Source organism: Octopus bimaculoides, chromosome 3 (assembly GCF_046866305.1).
Source record: "Octopus bimaculoides isolate indiv1 chromosome 3, ASM4686630v1, whole genome shotgun sequence".
Lineage (NCBI taxonomy): Eukaryota > Metazoa > Mollusca > Cephalopoda > Octopoda > Octopodidae > Octopus > Octopus bimaculoides.
The window spans coordinates 125,379,079-125,399,051 of NC_142930.1; the positions used below are offsets into that span (position 1 = coordinate 125,379,079).

General features: G+C 36.9%; 1 protein-coding gene across 3 annotated transcripts in view; it reads right to left on the bottom strand.

Moving 5' to 3' along the window:
* LOC106875884 (uncharacterized) overlaps positions 1–19,973 on the bottom strand; it is a 71,811-nt gene that overhangs the window by 14,822 nt on the left and 37,016 nt on the right. For all 3 annotated transcript variants that reach the window (XM_089349625.1, XM_089349626.1, XM_089349627.1), the window contains exons 2-6: positions 18,476–18,854; positions 11,538–11,869; positions 8,866–9,296; positions 5,426–5,627; positions 419–720 (exon numbers count right to left, since the gene is read on the bottom strand). In XM_089349625.1, coding sequence (XP_089205751.1) covers positions 419–720; positions 5,426–5,627; positions 8,866–9,296; positions 11,538–11,869; positions 18,476–18,854 — 1,646 coding nt within the window. The remainder of the gene's footprint in view (positions 1–418; positions 721–5,425; positions 5,628–8,865; positions 9,297–11,537; positions 11,870–18,475; positions 18,855–19,973) is intronic.

Below are 19,973 nucleotides of genomic sequence, written 5' to 3' on the forward strand. Positions count from 1 at the left end.
AAGGCTACGCGTGTCTGTGGAGTGTTTAACCACTTGCGCATTAATTTCACGTGGAGACTGTTCCGTTGATCTAATCAACTGGAATCCTCATCGTCGTAACCAATGAAGTGCTAGTGTTGTGTGTATGTAGTTACGGCACAGTACTAGTGACAGTATGTGACCGGCCGTCAACTTAGGTTGGTGCTCCAATTTCTAGATCAACTTCCCCCACTATCACTTTTGACGTATCTAACTGCTGGGTTATTTATTTAAGTTATTTATCATTCAACTCTTTAGATTAAATTTTTAAGTTTCAAATTAAGCTTTAGATTAAATTTGAAAGATTAAAAAATATATTAGATGACCGTTTGATTTCAGATAAAATTTCTCATTTAATGCTTTAAAATTAAACTTTAAAAAGTCGTTGGTATTTCCTTACGTTGGAACTGTTGTTCACGACCTCGTTGCAAGCAGTGGAATTTTCCCAAGTCCCTTTAGCTACTTCGTCTCCTCCAAAATGGTATACTTTCAAAGGCATTATCGTTTTGTGGTAGTCAATCAAAGTTTTGACAATTTTTTCAATGAAGTTGTACGTGCTTTCCAAGCATGGGTTAATGGCATTATCTGTATACATTTGGATCGACTTGTATTGGCTTGTATCGTTCGGGTCAACCAAAACATAGCGTCTCGCCTCATTCATTTTACCATCCTGCAATAATTTCTGGTACCGTGACTGCATTGCTAAAATGTAAAAGAGGTATATTCTACCATCTTACTGATGATTTAAAATATAACAGTATAATATATAACTTTTGAGATTAAATTCTGTGAGAGTCAACGCTGGCTTTCAAACATTCAAATACTGAATTTTATTATAGATTATGACATTATAGCATCTGTTCCTTTTCTCCGTAACATGTGTTTTAAAACTTTTATCAACTACCAAACATACTCCCCCTATCTCTCTTTCTCTCTCTCTGAGTCTCTTATATATATATATATATATATATATATATATATATATATATTGTGTGTGTGTGTGTGTGTGTGTGTGTGTGTGTGTGTGTGACCGACCATTACTTGATCTCACGTAAAATCAATATTCTTCGATTTCATTCACGCTTGGCAAATATATCACTTATGTTCCACAGATAGTTCTACACTATTTCGATTTTTCACTTATGGACTTTCTAGGGTCAGAAGGTCTGTGCTTCGCGAAATAACAGTCAGAAATTGATTGTCTCCCTTACACAGCAATCATCAAAACAGGTCATAACCAGGAATTTTTGGTTGTCAATCGGTGGGTCGTACACCACAAAACAGATGCTTTGCATAAGTACAAAACATTTCATGCACGCATCAACGTAGAATTCAACGATGAAAACAAAGCCGGCCTCCGCAGCTGTATCCAACCGTGTACAAAGGCGACACAATCAGACGCGTTTACACAGTTCACCCCTTGAACTCCGAATGCTTCCATCTGCAGCTCTTACTTCATGTCATTAAGGGACCATCTCTTTCGACAACCTTCGCACAGTGGACGACCACTTATGCAGCACTTTCAAAGATGCCAGCTCCAAACGGATACAGATGATAATACATTTGAAGAGGCCTCTCTGTGTCATTCTCCGCACAAGCTCCGACACATTTTCGCATAATACTGGTTTCCTGCAACCTGACAGACGCACATTCACTTTGGAATAAATACAAAGACTCAATGTGCCATGATATTTTGCTGCAGACTTGCCAAATCACAGGTAGCGTTGACACTTCCACTACCCATGCCACTTACAATAGAGGGCTTCTTCTTTTGGAAGACTCGGTTATAGCAATTGGAAATCAACGGTTGGACGCTTATTCTCTCAACACTTCAGACAGAAATGAAGACGCCTGTCCCAATCGCCTCATTCTCAAAGAAACATTCTACAACATCCACAAACTCAAACATTACATTACCTACAACGAGCCCCTTCTGAATTCCGATCAAATTGACGTATACAATTTCGTCCTCGGAAACATCTACACACACAGAGGCTGAATCAGCTTCTTAGATGCACCTGGTAGAACTGGAAAAACATTCCTCCTGAATCTTATTCTTGCGAAGCTGCGGCATAATCGTGACCTTGCTATAGCTGTTGCCTCCTCAGGAATAACCTCAACAGCGGACGAACATCATACTATCTTCAAATTGCCTTTCAATGTAGCACATCAAGAAAACCCAACGAGCATTTCTCGGACGAAGCGACAATTTTGAAAAAAAGTGCAAACTCATTGTTTGGGATGAAGTAACTATGTCCCATAAATGTTCCCTACAAGCACTTGATACCACAATGAGAAACGTTAGATCAAACAACAACATCCTTGGAGGTGCGACTCTACTTCTTGCAGGAGATTTTCGGCAAACTCTGCCTATTATACCCAAAGGGACACTCTCTGGTGAACTCAATGCCTGCTTTAAAAAATCTCTCCTTTGGCCGCATGTCTAATCGAAATAACTCACCATCAAGATGAGATCATTCCTTCAGACTGGTCAACCCAGTTTTCGGAAATGCTCCTTAAAATTGGCAATGGACAAATTACGTTTGACGACAATGGAAACATTGACATTACCTCCATTGGCTACACTGTCTCCAGCCCCGATGACTTATATTCTGCTGTTTACCCAAATCTTACAAAGGAATGAATAAAACCAGATTGGCTTCACGACAGGGCTGTTCTTGCACCTACAAATGCAGTTGTCAACACTCTTAACTATGACTTACTCAGCCAGCTACCTTCTCAAGAACGTTGTTACAGATCAGTTGACACTGTTACCGACCTCGATCAGGTTACACACTTTCCAACAGAATTTCTCAACTCCCAAGATCCTCCAGGACTCCCTCCCCATGACCTTCACTTAAAAGTCGGTTGCCCTGTCATTCTCCTACGTAATCTAAACGCACCCACACTATGCAATAGAACTCGCTTTGTAGTCAAACAAATGATGGACTATGTCACTGAAGCCCAAATTATCACGGGACACGGCAAAAAACGATACCGTTTTCATTCTGAAAATTCCGCTAACACCAACAAACAGCCCCTACCCTATGCAGAGACTTCAGTTCCCTCTCAAATTCAGCTTCACCATGACAATTAAAAAAGCGCAAGGTCAGTCGCTGAAAATTGTCGGATTGGACCTTCGAACATCCTGCTTTTCACATGGACAGTTCTACGGCGGTTGTTCCAGGGTTGGCCATCCAGACAACTTATTCATCTATGCTCCCGAAGGAAAGACAAAAAAATGTCGTCTACAAAGCAACCCTACAGTAGTTATTCCTCTGCTACATTCTTCACATCTATGCCAAACTGTAGCGGTTAGCAATCAGACTTGCAAGCATTTCATTGATATTTTGCTTCATTTCCCTGATTGCTGTTAACAGTACATTACTTTCAATGACCCTTCTTACTTCACACACACTGTTCACTCATAAGTATGCTCTGACATTTACTTTTGTACATGCCATTATCCTATTTGTGTGTTTGCTATAAGTGTTTGCTTTGCTTTATCACACATGACTTTCATTGAAAAAAAGCTTCAATACGGCTGTGTCGGGCATTACAAGAAAAATAAGTACAAGATACAAAACGCTTCAAGTAAGATATAGGACTCCTAATACATATTATAATTGCGATCTCATTTCATGCGTAATTTATGTTCAAAAAACTTTATTCATTACCTAAGTTTCTTAATATCATAATGTGCTTAAGGTGGCGAGCTGGCAAAATCATTAGCACGCCGGGTGAAATGCTTAGCGGTATTTCGTCTGTCTTTATGTTCTGGGTTCAAATTCTGCCGAGGTCGACTTTGCCTTTCATCCTTTCGGGGTCGATAAATTAAGTATCAGTTGCGTACTGGGGCCGACCCCAAAATTTCGGGCCTTGTCCCTAGAGTACTGAATGGAGTATTTCTTTCGTTGATCCTACCAATAAAGGAACTGAAAACTATATTCTTTGATTCTTTTATATATTTCAGTTATTTGACTGCGGCGATACTGGAACGCCACCTTAAGGGGTTTTCGTCGAACAAATCGACCCCAGGATTTATTTCTTTTAAAGCCTGATATTTATGTCATCGGCCTCTTTTGCCGAGCCGTCAAGTAACGGGGACATAAACAACCCAACATCAGTTGTTAAGCGATGTTCGTGGGAAACAAACACTGACACAAACACACAAATACATATACATATATATATATACATATATATACGATGGGCTTTTTTCAGTTTCATCCATTAAATCCACTCACAAGGCCTTGGTCGGCTTGAGGCTATAGAAGATGAGACTTGCCCTGAGCCCGGAACCATGTGGTTGGGAAACAAGCTTCTTACCACACAGCCACACCTGCGCATGCATATATATATATATATATATATATATATATATATATATATATATATATATATATATATATATATATATATATATATATATATATATATATATATATATATATATATATATATATGTATGTATGTATATATATATATATATATATATATATATATATATATATATATGGCGGGCTTTCGGACAGTTTCCATCTATCAAATTCACTTCCAAGCCATTGAACAATTCAGGTGCCGTATAGTGGGACTGAAGGGCAGAAATTATTGTCGTTGTAATTACACCGAGAAGCAACTATATCATGTTGCAAAAATACTCATAACCCTAACCCTAAAACCCTAATCCTAACCCTAACTCTAAAACCCGAACCATAACCCTAAAACCAGTACAAACGCACGAACGATGTCATAAATAACAGTACCGCCGATAGTTGTTGTTGACAAACAACGGCACTAATTTTATTCAAGGGAAAAGATCCCATTACACCGCAAGAACGTTTTGTTGACAATCCACAGCAGTAATTGTTTTCACCTCAATAGCCGTCAGTGATTGGTTGAAATTACCGAAATACGACAACTTTTAACATGAAATAACTTCGAATATAAGAATTTGCCTCTGTTCTATAAGACAAAATATACAAGTATACGAAGTTTTAAAGTGTTCCGGTAGAAAACACACTAAATAAAACAAATAAAAAGTGGCGCCCGCCAAATCAGAAAGATCCCACTCTTTTAATTATAGCTTTATCCACCGGAATAAATGAATTATTTAATCCCTTTCAAATTTTCTAAGTCCTTAGGACGTAAACAACAACAATTCTAGCTGGTAAGATCAAAACATCTTTAAAAATGGGTTGAAAAATTCAAAGGATTACTTTGTTTCAATAGTAAAACGTCTGTCAAGTTTACAAACAGTTGTGGCTTCGTGTCCCACGGGTATCCTTCGTTTTTTTCTATCCAAATGGGTTTTTAACACAATACTTGCACGCTATTATTTATAGTTTTCTCTGCTTCGAGTTCTACCGTTAAAAACGAAAACCAGTTATATATTTGAAGCACTTACCTTTGTTCAAAGCATGGCTATGCCCTGGCATATCGATCTCAGGAATCACTTGAATATGTCTTTCTTTGGCATATTGAAGAATTTCTTGATAGTCTTTCTTAGTATAATAACCAGATCCACTTCCTATCGTCGTGGGCCCGGAGCCAAGCTGTGGCATGATGCAATGCTTTTCATTAAGATCGTGACATCGATGTCCTCCAACCTGATAACATATTAAAAAAAAACAACGAAGAACAATAACGTTTAGATCTTTGGATTACAGAGGTAGAATTTCGTTTATCAATTTATAGACAACCGCGTTACAAAACCACTACTCTTCAAAGGCTTGCTGTATGTTGGAATTCCGTAACGTGAAACCCACTTTTCCATTGGTTTCCATGTCACACGGAAGCCACTGGAAGACATTAGAAGAAATATGGAAACGCCTTGCGTTAGGAACGCCACCTTACGGTGAAATTTTTATGAATGCATAGATTCCTTAATGCAGAAGATACAGAGGATTCATGGAATTTAATTTAAATTTTTTTTTTTTTTACATTTCACCAATATCTCTATAATATCAACTCTGTTGGTACAGTTAGCATTGAGTGGACAAGAAACAAATCTCCAGGATACGACGCCAGTCTATCATAATTTACTTTGCCTCAGGTGGAATCGAACTCAGCGGCGAAATATTCCTATTCATCAGGAGTTTTTATAGCCAGTTTATCTAGGTCATATGGGAAAAGGTGAGCGGGGTGGAGGAGATAATCACTTTACTAATTTGTGTAATTGTATCAGTGCCAGGTGGTGTGTGAGTGTATGTGTGTGCGTGATATATATATATATATATATATATATATATATATATATATATATATATATATATATATATATATATATATATATATATATATATATCTGTGTGTGTGTGTGTATACATACATACACACATGCTCACACACACAAGCACGTTCATCACTAATACGTCATCATATAGACACTATTTGAAGTGCTTGTGTATTTTAGCGACGTGAATTTTCAATGACGAGTTTCATATTGTGTAAGTTAAGACTGAATAAGTGTTTTGTCGAAGGTTGCAGGGCAAAACCGGTGAAGAAATACTAACTTGAGGCTCTCAATCTAAGTATGTTGCATTCATTCAACAGTCACACCATTAAATGTGTCATGTTTACCGAGGGCTGAGACGTTCATGTTAAAACTGTTTGTTCGGATGATTGAAATGTTCTGTTGCTCAACACCTATAGATTGGATTTTCTCATCAAAAGCATTCTTTACTGTTTGTTATAAACAAGCTTAAACCCTCACTTGAGATCCCAAAAAGAGGTGATTTGTTTTCTTTTTTTTCTTCTTCTAGCGGCTTGACCTGATTAAATCAATGTTATCCAAGTGATTTAGATTAACGAAAGAAAACTATTTACTTTCAAGGCGGATGCTCTAGAAGCTGAATACACGCACGCACACGCAAAGGCACATACACACATACACAGAGGTACACACACACACATATGTGTATGTATATATACATGCATGCATATACATACATACACATTCATACATACGTGTGCGTGAGTGTGTGTGTGTGTATGTATGTATATGCATGTATATATATATATATATATATATATGTGTGTGTGTGTGTGTGTGTGTACATACATATATACATACATACGTGTGTATATGTATGTTTGCGGTATTGTTCATGTAAAATATTTTTTAAAAATTGGGAACCAGTGGTTCCCAATAGTGGTTCCCAACACTTTTACTTAAATGAGTTTTCCTACGGACCCCTTTTGATATGCTTATTCTTATGTATATATATATATGTAAATTCAAAATTTCATATATATATATATATATATATATAAACATAATTAAGGGATCAGCAAAACATTTGCTTCACCACATACCGAAGTTCAGAAATAGCAGCTAAAAAAGCTGAGACTCCAACAGATAGCATCACTTGTAACTCACAAAGGCAAAAACAAGAAGAAAAAACAATGAAAACTAACCATTCCGAAGTTAATCATAGACGCGTTTCTGGATTATGAGTGATAATACTCAATTTCCTTCATCGGTATGATATTCCAGTAGTAAATTCGACTATGCTAGCAAACTGTGCATGCATGAACGAGTGAACATCATGCATCGACATAACCTGAAAGCATAACCGAATCTACCTCGGCCACCCAGTCCACTATCCCCTCCTCAAGAAATTACTATGTGTGTCACGAGCAATACCGCAAAGAATTTGCATTTACTATCAGGGAGTGAATAATTATTACAAATTAAAAGGGTAAAGGTTTATCAATTTATTAATTTATTAATAAATCAACAATTAATAATTTTTACCAAGCCCTTCGGTATGTAAACACCATTATCGGTGGAGAACTTATTTAAAAGTTCTTATATATTTATAAACATAATTAAGGGATCAGCAAAACATTTGCTTCACCACATACCGAAGTTCAGAAATAGCAGCTAAAAAAGCTGAGACTCCAACAGATAGCATTACTTGTAACTCACAAAGGCAAAAACAAGAAGAAAAAACAATGAAAACTAACCATTATAACAACAACAAAAGACGAAGACAGGTGATGGAGACAACAAACAGTTGTATTAGTTTAACGCTCGGGAAGTGAAAAAAGTCTTTGACGTTTCGAGCCTACGCTCTTCCACAGAAAGGAATACAGAAAGAAACAGGAAGAGAAAATAAAGAATACGTAGTGGCTAGCGAATATACATACATATATATATATATATATATATATATATATATATATATATATATATATATATATATATATATATATGTATAAATATATATATATGTGTGTGTGTGTGTGTGTGAGAAATTTTGAATTTCGTTCACGGATTCTCAGTACTATCGTTGCGGACCATCAGGGGCCCGCGAACTTCAGGTTGGGAATCACTGGAATACACTGTAACCCTTTATATCATAGAATTGACATATGATATGTAAAAGTAAACGAGCTGGCAGAATCATTAGCACGCCGGCAAAAGTCGTTAGCGGCATTTCGTTCGTCTTTACGTTCCGAATTCAAATGCCAACGAGGTCGACTTTGCTTTTCATCCTTCCGGAGACGATAAAATAAGTACCAGCTAAGCACTAGGATCTATGTAATCGACTTAGTCCCCCGCCCCCGAAATTGCTGGCCTTGTGCCAAGTTTCCAAGTTCAACCAAACTTTGCTCCAGACTGGTTGGTATGCATCTTCTTGCACCAATAATAATAGGTACGAAACTGAAAGTGTATCTTGGTTACTGGATTTGCGACCCCTTATTCGTGGTCCATAAATGTGTGTGTGTGTGTGTGTGTGTGTGTGTGTGTGTACATCTGCAAAGAAAATTGCGACGAAGGAAACGTAACAAGAAAACAAAACAAAAAGATATTGTGTGAATTCATTGCTATCGCCTCACCTTAGTTAGTTCTTCTAAACCCTCGAACTCCAGCCTCCAGCCTTCATCATCGGTCAAATGAAAATGAAAACGGTTCAGCTTATAAATTGCCATCAAATCAAATAATTTCAACACAGTCTCCTTGCCGAAAAAGTTTCGCGCCACATCAAACTCCATACCGCGGTAAGCAAATCGTGGGGCATCTTTGATGTTTGACTTCGGTATGGTGTAGTTGTCACTAGTCAAGCTCATTAGTGACTGTATGCCATAAAATACTCCAGGAGCATCTTGACCAGTTATTTTGATATATTCCTTTTCCGAATTCACTTCCAAAATATAAGCTTCCGGTTTATCTTGTAATTTTCCATTAATTTTCACCTTAAATGGTTTCATTTCTAACTCGATATAGCGATTGATTGGCTTCGTTTTGGCTTTCATCACAGGCAATTTTTCTAAAATAAACAACGGTAAACTTTTAGAAATCCATGAAAACAGTTACAGAATTATAATGAGGATGATGATGGTGATAATGATGATGATGATGATGATTACAGCAACAACAACAACAATAATAATAATCAGGGGAATCAACTCAGGAGAAGCATTTTCCAAATGGACTGCCTGTCCCCATTGATCTTTGTACTGTGCTATGAGAAATGCAGATGCTGGGTATGTATTCAAAAGACGCCAACAAAAAAGTCAACCATTTGTTAATCATAGATGACCTCAAACTTTATGGTAAAGATGAAGCCCGAGTCAGTTCCCTCGTTGATACGGTGTATACCTTCAGTACTGATATCAGAATGAAATTCGGACTGAAAAAGTGTGGTGCGTTAATCTTGAAGAGAGGCAAAATCAAATGTATGGACGGGCTAGCGATGCCGTCGGTGGCGGGGGGGGGGGGGGGGGTTATGAAGCAGATAGAAGAGACGGGCTATAACGATACTCTGGGACTATGATTTTCAGACGGATCGTGTAATCGAGCACCGTCGGCCGGATCGTGTAATCGAGCACCGTCGGCCGGATATTGTCATATTGAATAAGACAATATCTAATGATGCGTAGACATGCGTTGAGGCTGCAGCATCTCCAGATATTCTGCCCAAACGGTGAACAGGTGTGGTCGTCGTTTGTCAAACCGGCCTTTCCTCAGATGGTCTCTTTGGCTGAGCTATAGTCCTGGGTCAAGAAGAGACTCAGACAGGGTGGGTGGTATCTGGAATGTTGCCAAGCACTCACTGCCCTCTACAAGGCGGGAAAATCGGCCAGTGGAATATCCACTCTTGAGTTCTATACATAATAATAATAATAATAATAATAATAATAATAATAAATGCCTGGATGCAGTACCAGGCAGTGGCTCTCATGGCTTCTGATCTTAATTGATTGGAAGTGTTATCATGTACATTGTTTTGTCTTGGTATAAAAAGATGGGCTACAGCAAATATTCTGCTTAATACCACAGATTTGCTTGTCAGTTGTTTGACCTTAACCAGTTGAGCATGTTCCTTGGTGGCTGACAATATGTGCATCTCTGATCACAAGCAGGAGTAGTGGAGGAGCATCATAGCCATGTGTTGAGAGGAATTCTTTGGGGTTTGAATAAATCACCTTTGGAAACATGGATGTTTTGCTCAACATCCTTAAACAAACCTTATTCAGGGACCTTTTGAGCGGGATGGGCTACTTGACCTGAAGAAAATTCTAACTGGGCCCCACCTGCGAGGTCATGCGCTGTTTATCCCCAAAACTTGATTGGTACTTTATTTTATCGATCTTGATAAAATGAAATGCAAATTTGATCTCAGAACATAGAGAGCCGAAAGGAATGTCGCTACGCATTTTGCTCGATGCACTAACAATTTTGCCTGCTCGCCGCTTTATTTCGGAGGACTCTTGAAATTATCTTCTTTAATTTGGAGTTATCCGCAAATTCCACTACGCATTTGTTCACTTTCCTTCCGAAGAGAAATTGGATCTATTTTAAAACGGGGGCGCCAGTATTTTCTTAACGAAACACTAACGAAACACTTTGAAACTTGGGACACTGGTAGAATGTGTCATATAAAACATCTTTTACTCTTAGTCTTCTTAACAAAAAAAAAAAGGAATTCGCAAGTTTATTCCATGTAAAAGTTGTCGTATTTCTGTAATTTTAACCAATCACTGACGTCTATTCAGCTCAATAGAGTCTCTGCTGGGCGGTCATAAAAATGTTATTCCCTGTGACATATTTCATCCGGTTTAATCGTAATTTATACGCATATATTGTTTATATAATAAATTACGCTGTGCGTATCTGTGTGTGTAACAATTTTAGAGTTCGGATTCTAGAGTTAGGGTTAGTTTTAGGGTTAGGGTTAGGGTTACGGTTACGGTTAACTGTCTAGTTAGGGTTAGTGTTAGGGTTGGGGGATTAATACGATATACACCGTTACAGCGCTAATTGTTTTCAACTGAATAGACGTCAGTGATTAGTAGAAATTATCGAAATAAGACAATTTTTTACATGAAATAAATTCGAATACAAAAATATTTTTCTGTTCTATAACACAAAATAGATAAGTATACGAAGTTTGAAAGTCTTTCCGTACCAAAAACACTACATAAAACATAAATGAAAACTAGCGCCCCCGTTTTAAAATAGATCCGAGAAATTATTTAATATAATAAACAATAAACGCTCCACTTACTTGTTAAGTAATTAGCCTCATTAAGAAGCACACCCGGGTATATAACCACCCAATCTCTAGTTTCTAAGCATATCGTTTTACTGTCATCAACGTTTATTTCCAGCGGTGTCGGTATAACATAACTTGGAGATTTACCCAGATCCTTAATATCGTTGATGGCATAACGAAATTTCGTAGTATACGGGTCGTATACATCGTGTAACTCGCTAGAATTTTCTTTGAAATCATATCTCTTCCATTTCTCTACTTTGTCGAAATCCCCGACAAAACTAAGGCTGTTTCCAGCTGCACTGGCGATAGTTCTTGGTGTCAAACCAGGGGCAGTGATATACCTAATATAACAGAAAAACGAAAATTGAAAGTTTAAAATACAAATAGGTTACAGTTATATTTAAATTTGTTCGTTTGGGCTGAGGAAGGTGCTTCGACTATTGCTTTAGGAGGTTTTCCAAGACCGCTCAGATCAATTTGGCTGACAATTAAAATTGGGGGGAATTCTATTTTATGTACGGAAAATAACCCCTCATAGCGTTTTTATTATTTGGAATTTTTAGAAAATCTTTGCGAATTTGTGTCCTACATATGGGAAATCATACGACTATGAAAAAAAAAAAAATTTTCTTTTCAAAATCTAAAATTTTTTGTTTTCGAACTTTTGTTTTTAAATTACAGTTTAAATCCCAGAATTTTTTTACTTAAATCCTAGCAATAGACCATTAAATGTGTTTATGGGGGAAAAGGACATTCTTTTCTCTTCTACTCTAGGTACAAGGCCCGACAGTTTTAGAGGTGGGGGCCAGTCGATTAGATCAACTCCAGTACGCAACTGGTACTTAATTTATCGGCTCCCGAAAAGATAAAGGGCAAAGTCGACCTCAGCGGAATCTGAACTCAGAACGTAATGGCAGACGAAATACTACTAAGCATTTCGCCCGGCGTGCTAACGATTCTGCCAGCTAGCCGCCTTAATGGGGAGAAGGATATTGAAAAGCATCAATACGTTAGACTGACAATCAAAAGAGGACGGTATTAGGTGGTCGTGAGTTGTGCTAAAAATAACAGCTAGAAACTCCTTATAGAGTAAAGACTCTCTTCAGGCACGAATGATCATGGGATTGCACCTAGAAAGTTCCCCACCGAGGCACAAGTCTGGGCAAAGTTATTTATGGAAGACCAGCAATCGCCCATGCATACCAGCCTCCGATGTTATTCAAGGGAAAGGCAAAGGCTGATACAGTTTTGCACCAATGACGTTGCAACTAATTTTTAAACCTGAGTGAACTGGAGCAACATGAAATAAAGTGTCATGCTCAAGAACACAACACATAGCCCGGACAGAAAATCGAACTCACTACCCTATGATCGTGAGCGCGACGCTCTACCCCTTAAATCACAGAAAACATTTTTTTTTTGCATAGTCGTCCAATTATTTCCCGTGTGTAGAACACAAATTCGCAAATTTCTTTGAAAATTCCAAAATAAAAAAAAAAAAAAGGTTATGAGGGGTTAAAGCAGAATTCCACCCAATTTTGAATAGTGGTAAGTTGACGGTTGCACACGTACACATAAATGAACGTCTCTCTTCGTGTGCAAGCGCGAGTTTATTTCTAATTGCGAAGTGACTTGAGGGCTGAACGTTTCGTGTAGGACACTTATCAAACTGTCTTAAAATCGGAGAGTTTTCCATTAAATAGATTGACTTATAACGACACCTATTTCTGGATTGTTCCAGAAAAAAAGAAAATTAAAAAAAAAACTGGAGGGTCATGCGAATAATGTATAATCTTTGAACAGTCTGCTCGATTAGCAGTTCAATAAAGGAATAAATAAATATAAATGAAGTGAATATATAAAAATATAAATATAGATTATATGAGGAAAGAAGAAAGCATACACAAATACAATATATATATATATATATATATATATATATATATATATATATATATATATATATATATATATATATATATCTATATATCTATATATATATATACACATATATATATATATATATATATATATATATATATATATATATATATATATATATATATATATATATATATATATATATATATATATAATAGAAATGTGTTACATAAACAAAATAGAAACTACACGTGGAAATGTAAGGGGAAAGTAAGAAGAAAAATAAGCGAAAATGCACATTGGAAATAAAAAAAAAGTAAAGGCTTTTTATGAAAAGTAACGATAGATATATACAATTAGATGAACTGAGGTAGGAATAAAAGTAATAATAATAATAATATATATATATATATATTGGAAGGTTTGGAGGTGATGTACAGGAATTATATTATTGAAAAAATTAAGGTACTCAGAAATTTGGATGGTTGTACATTTACAGATTTTTATGAATATGTCACATGTTTTATAAATCATATAAAGCGCTTTTCACCTAATCTTGTAGGATATATACACACTACACACACATTCTTATACACACTAATCAAACTTGTATATATGTGTGCGTGCGTGTGTTGGGGCGAGGTACGAGTGGTACGGGAGCTTCAAAAGCGGAAGAACGTTCCTGGAAGACGGTGAGCGATCTGGAAGACGGTGAGCGATCTGGAAGACGGTGAGCGATCTGGAAGACCTGCGACAAGAGTCACCCCCGGATATGGGGAGAACATTCCATCAGCTTGTGCTTGAGGATCACCGGAAGACAAACGATGACGTTTTGAAGCTTTTGAGTGGGGGACATTGGGCGAAAGTGATCGGATCTGTGGAGCGCGAAGAATTGGTTTCTTCGTGACATCAATGAACCCTGTCAACGAGCTTTCCTCACTCATGCGTTTCTCGCAAAAAAAAAACAACATGATATCGCTTCGGCACCCACCCTATTCGCCAGATTTAACACCTACTCTTTACTCTTTTACTCTTGTTTCAGTCATTTGACTGCGGCCATGCTGGAGAACCGCCTTTAGTCGAGAAAATCGACCCCAGGACTTATTCTTTGTAAGCCTAGTACTTATTCTATCGGTCTCTTTTTGCAGAACTGCTAAGTTACGGGGACGTAAACACACCAGCATCGGTTGTCAAGCGATGGTGGGGGGGACAAACACAGACACACAAACACACATATATATATATATATATATACATATATATGACGGGTTTCTTTCAGTTTCCGTCTACCAAATCCACTCACAAGGCTTTGGTCGGCCCGAGGCTATAGTAGAAAACACTTGCCCAAGGTGCCACGCAATGGGACTGAACCCGGGACCATGTGACTGGTAAGCAAGCTACTTACCACACAGCCACATCTCTTCCCCAAGATGAAAATGCGTCTCAATGGTCACCGTTTTAACACTATTCTCGAGATCAAGAACAAATCGTAGGTCCTCGACTCGCTCTACGGAAAACGACTTCCAGGTCGGACTCGAGAAGTGGCAGGAACGCTGGGACCGGTGTATTGCTGTGCAAAGTTACTATTTCAAAGGAGCTGATGTTAAAACTTATGTAAATAACTAGTCCCGGAACTTTTTGATACCACCTCGTATTATACACATCTGTCTATGTGTGTGTGCGTGTGTGCGAGTACGTACGTGTGTGTCTGTAAAATATTCTTTTTTACTCTAGGCACAAGACCCGAAATTTTTGCAGGCGGGTGCCAGTCGATTAGATCAACTCCAGTACACAACTGGTACTTAATTTATCGACTCCGAAAGGATGAAAGGCAAAGTCGACCTCGGCGGAATTTGAACTCAGAACGTAAAGACAGATGAAATACCGCTAAGCATTTCGCCCGGTGTGCTAACGTTTCTGCCAGCTCGAGTCTGTAAAATATTGCTTTACATCCAGACTTAAGTGGTTCATTCATTTGCAAGTTGATTTATGGCGTTATTTTACTTCAAGAGTATCGTACCAAGGTGTGGCACCTATCCAAGTTGACATTAGTGTACATAAAATTTATTACTTATATACAGTGCATAACTTGTTCTGCTGTTAGACATCAACAGTTATAATATATTGTATTTACACACAGTGTTTAAATTTTCTTAGAAAGTTTTACATTCATAATCATTTTACGTCTGCTTTCCTTGATGGCATATTTGTTAGACAATTCCATGGGCTCTAACGGATTGGAGGACCACGTCTGCCCCAACGTTTCCATCCTGATGTCAACCCCATTACAGAGTATTTTCTCTTTTATTCTTTTACTTGTTTCAGTCATCTGACTACAGCTACGCTGGAGCACCGCCTTTAATCGAAGAAATCGACTCTAGAACTTACTCTTTTTAAGCCTAGTACTTATTCTAACGGTCTCTTTGGCCTAACCGCTAGGTTACGGAGACGCAAACACACCAACATCGGTTGTCAAACGATGGAGGTGGTGGGGACAAACACAGACACAAAAACACACATATGTACATACATGCATATATATATATATATATATATATATATATATATATATATATATATATATATATATATATATATATATATATACATATACATGTATATATAATTGAGATTCCGTTGAATTAGGTACTTAAGCTGAAGCACCAAATCAATGCAGTATTATCCGTACAACTCATAGTAAGGTGAATAAAATCAAAATAAGCAACAGGATATCGAGAAGTGATGCAGTACGACCGTTTCAAGCGACTCCATTTAATTGAACAATGCAATCATTGCATCAATTTAAATGCAGGGCCATCCTCAGCTGCATAAATAAATAAATAAATAAATAGAATTTTAATCAGAATATTAACTAATCCAACTGTTTAAAATTCTAATTTATTTATTTGTGCAACTGAAGATAGCCCTGCATTTAAATTGATGCAATGATTGCATTGTTCAATTAAATGAAGCCGCTTGAAACGATCGTACTGCATCACTTCTTGATATCCTGTTGCTTATTTTGATTATATATATATATATATATATATATATATATATATATATATATATATATATATATATATATATATATATATATATATATATATATATATATATATATAGGACGGGCTTCTTTCAGTTTTCCCCTACCAAATCCACTCACAAGGTTTTGGTCAGCCCGAGGCTATGGTAGAAGACACTCGCTCAAGGTGTCTGCAGTGGGACTGAACCCAGAACCATGTGGTTGGGAATCAAGCTTCTTATCACATACCCACTTCTGCGCCTATGAATACTTGAATACTTTTTATGTGCTGCAAATATTACTGAAGTCGTTTTGTCGGCCGCAAGACAAAAATGGCTCCCACAACTCTACCTCGTTATATAAGTTGGTGAGGGGGATACATAGAGTGGTAACTGAAGGAAAAATAGAGATGGTGGTGAGGAGCCGAAGCGTATCCTCATTGGAATATGTAAAAGAAAGGGAATAAAAAAGATCCTAGTAGCAGAAGGATGGGGAAAGGGTGGGTACTATATGCTATTGTTGGTGCACAGCTATTGGTGGATCATATTAATGTAATAATGTGAATAATATATATTTATGATTGACGTTTTGTCAAGATTTTTAAAGTAGATTCTTCTCTCTCTCTCTCTCTCTCTCTCTCTCGCTCTCTCTCTCTCTCTCTCTCTCTCTCTCTCTCTCGCACACACATACACATTTATATATATAAAGCAATAAAAATCATGCGTTGGTTCCGGTGAATTTCATGCTTAATTAATGATTAATAATCCGTTCATCATACTAGACATATTTGTTCATTATAGTTTTAAAGAAAATAAAAACAAACAAACAAAGCACTTCATCTAATACAGTTTTATACAGAGCGACGACACTTGCAGGAGTATGTGTCTAACTGGACAAGCAAAGTTGTTTCCCTTTGTATTTACATACGAAAACTGGAACAAAATATGGATAATTAAAATAAACTAAAGTCCAAAATGTAACGCAATAGTACAAGCTAAAGAGAAGAGAGGAAAGGTGAAAGGAGAAAAGGGATAAAAAGAACAAGGGTATAATTATAGAAACCTGTTCTTGTTAATAAAAATTAATGGGCATATATTCATATCTTTGCTAATGTATTAATTAAAGGGTAGATGGAGAAAAGGGAAAGGAAATATACAAGTGAACGGGCAGGGATGTTGGTTGATCTTTTTAATCAGCATGTACCAGTAGTATCCGGTTACTTAGTAATTACTTGTCAAAGTGTATACATTTTTTGAAAATATCAGATCTAGTATTTAAGTACAGATCAGGGCAATGACAGGTATAAAGAATAATATTCTTTTTCCAGCTGTGCAAAGATCACATTTTCTATTTTTGTTCCTGTAAAATCTTAAATCTTTCAATGATGTTCCATTTGAAGCTGAATTGAGTAATTGCAGTAGCATATTTTCGTCATTTTTTTTTCGCTTTAGTGTATCTAAAAGTTAAAATATAATTATTATATCTCTTTCTGGATTAACTTTCAGTGATGCAAATAGAGCGTGTGCATATTACGTAGAAGTGCTTGGTGGCTTGAAGAGTGTACTATAAGTATGATAGTTTCTACAGGACATTTTGAATAAGTATGAACGGTATTTCATGTACAATCGGTTAAGATTTTAAGGGATGCACAAGAGTAACTTAGACACACACACACACACACACACACACACACACACGCGCGCGCGCGCGCGCGCATAGAGTGAGAGATGCAGTGATAGATATGCATGCATGTGTATATATTTGTATGTGTGTGTATATATATGTATGTGTGTGTGTGCATATGTATGTGTGTGCCTCTGTGTGTGTGTGTGTGCGCGCATATGTTTATGGATAGATAGATAGATAGATAGATAGATAGATAGATAGATAGATAGATAGATAGATAAACAGATAGATAGATAGATAGACAGATGGTTAGACAGATAGGCAGATAGCTAAATAGACAGACAGACAGACAGACATGTAGGTAGATAGATAGATAGATAGATAGATAGATAGATAGATAGATAGGCAAATTTACCAGTTGGGCATTATATCAGTTTTAGATACAATCCAATTTTCTGCTAAAAAATTGATCTTCTTTACTTCATTTTGCTGAATCGCTTTAAAAGTAGAAGCTGGTTCCAGAGCAAAGGTGCAGCCCTGAAGATGAGTAAACTTAATATCATCTCTCACAACTCCTTCAGGGGCTGGTAAGTGGTTCGGTTCTATCATACGTATGTAACAGATGTAGATCACCCAACCTTCTTTTGGAATGGGAGTTTCGCCACGGTTGGTAATGGTTAACTGTACTCGAAAGGTGCGTAAGCCATCATCAAGGTTGCTCAATATGTCGTGTTTGATATCCATATTGGTGGCTATCTGATCGATCGCTTCTTGTGTAATTCCAGCTACCAACGCTAGAAAAAGAGAAAAAAAAATTGATTGAAATGCAAGGCAGATATAATTTCTGGTTGATGTTTCATATATGTTCCTTTTTTCTTTTACTTGTTTCAGTCATTTGACTGCGGCCATGCTGGAGTGCCGCCTTTAGTTGAAGAAATCGACCGCAGGACTTATTCTATGTAAGCATAGTACTTATTCTATCGATCTCTTTTACCGAACCGCTAAGTTACGGTTACTTAAACACACCAACATCATTTGTCAAGCGATTGTGGGGGAACAAACACAGACACAAGCATATATACATATATACATATATATATATGTATATATATATGTATATATATATATATATATATATATATATATATATTTTCTTTTCTAACAAAACTGTCCGATGAACGGGAACGTGAAACTCAGAGTAACAGTTTTTTTATTATATTTCTGCTGCTTTTAAATAAAGTATATATATATATATATATATATATATATATATATATATATATATATATATATATATATATATATATATATATATATATATATATATATATATATATATATATATATATATATATATATTAAAAGGATGTGGTATAATACTATTCCACTGCCATACCAACAATCTAACGTACCTCCATCATCAGCTGCCCCACGGATATCATTATGGCTTCGACACCTGGACAGTACCATTCAATCCGGTACTGTCAACAGCACTAAAATAAATGTTATCTGCGGCCGTGCTGGAGCACCGCTTTTAGTCGAAGAAATCAACTCCAGGACTTAGTCTAGTACTTATTCTGTCAGTCTCTTTTGCCGAACTGCTAAGTTACGGGGACATAAACACACCAACATCGGCTGTCAAGCGATGGTGGGGGACAAACACAGACATACAAACACACACACACAAACACGTACATACACACAAACACGTACACACAAGGCTTTGGTCGGCCCAAGGCTATAGTAGAAGACACTTGCCCAAAGCGCCACGCAGTGTGACTGAACCCGGAACCATGTAGTTGAGAAGCAAGCTTCTTACCACACAGCCACATCTGCGCGTATACGTTCACGAACACACAAGTATGATGTAGCACTTAACTAGAAATTTATAAAACATTTTTTGTTTTGCATTT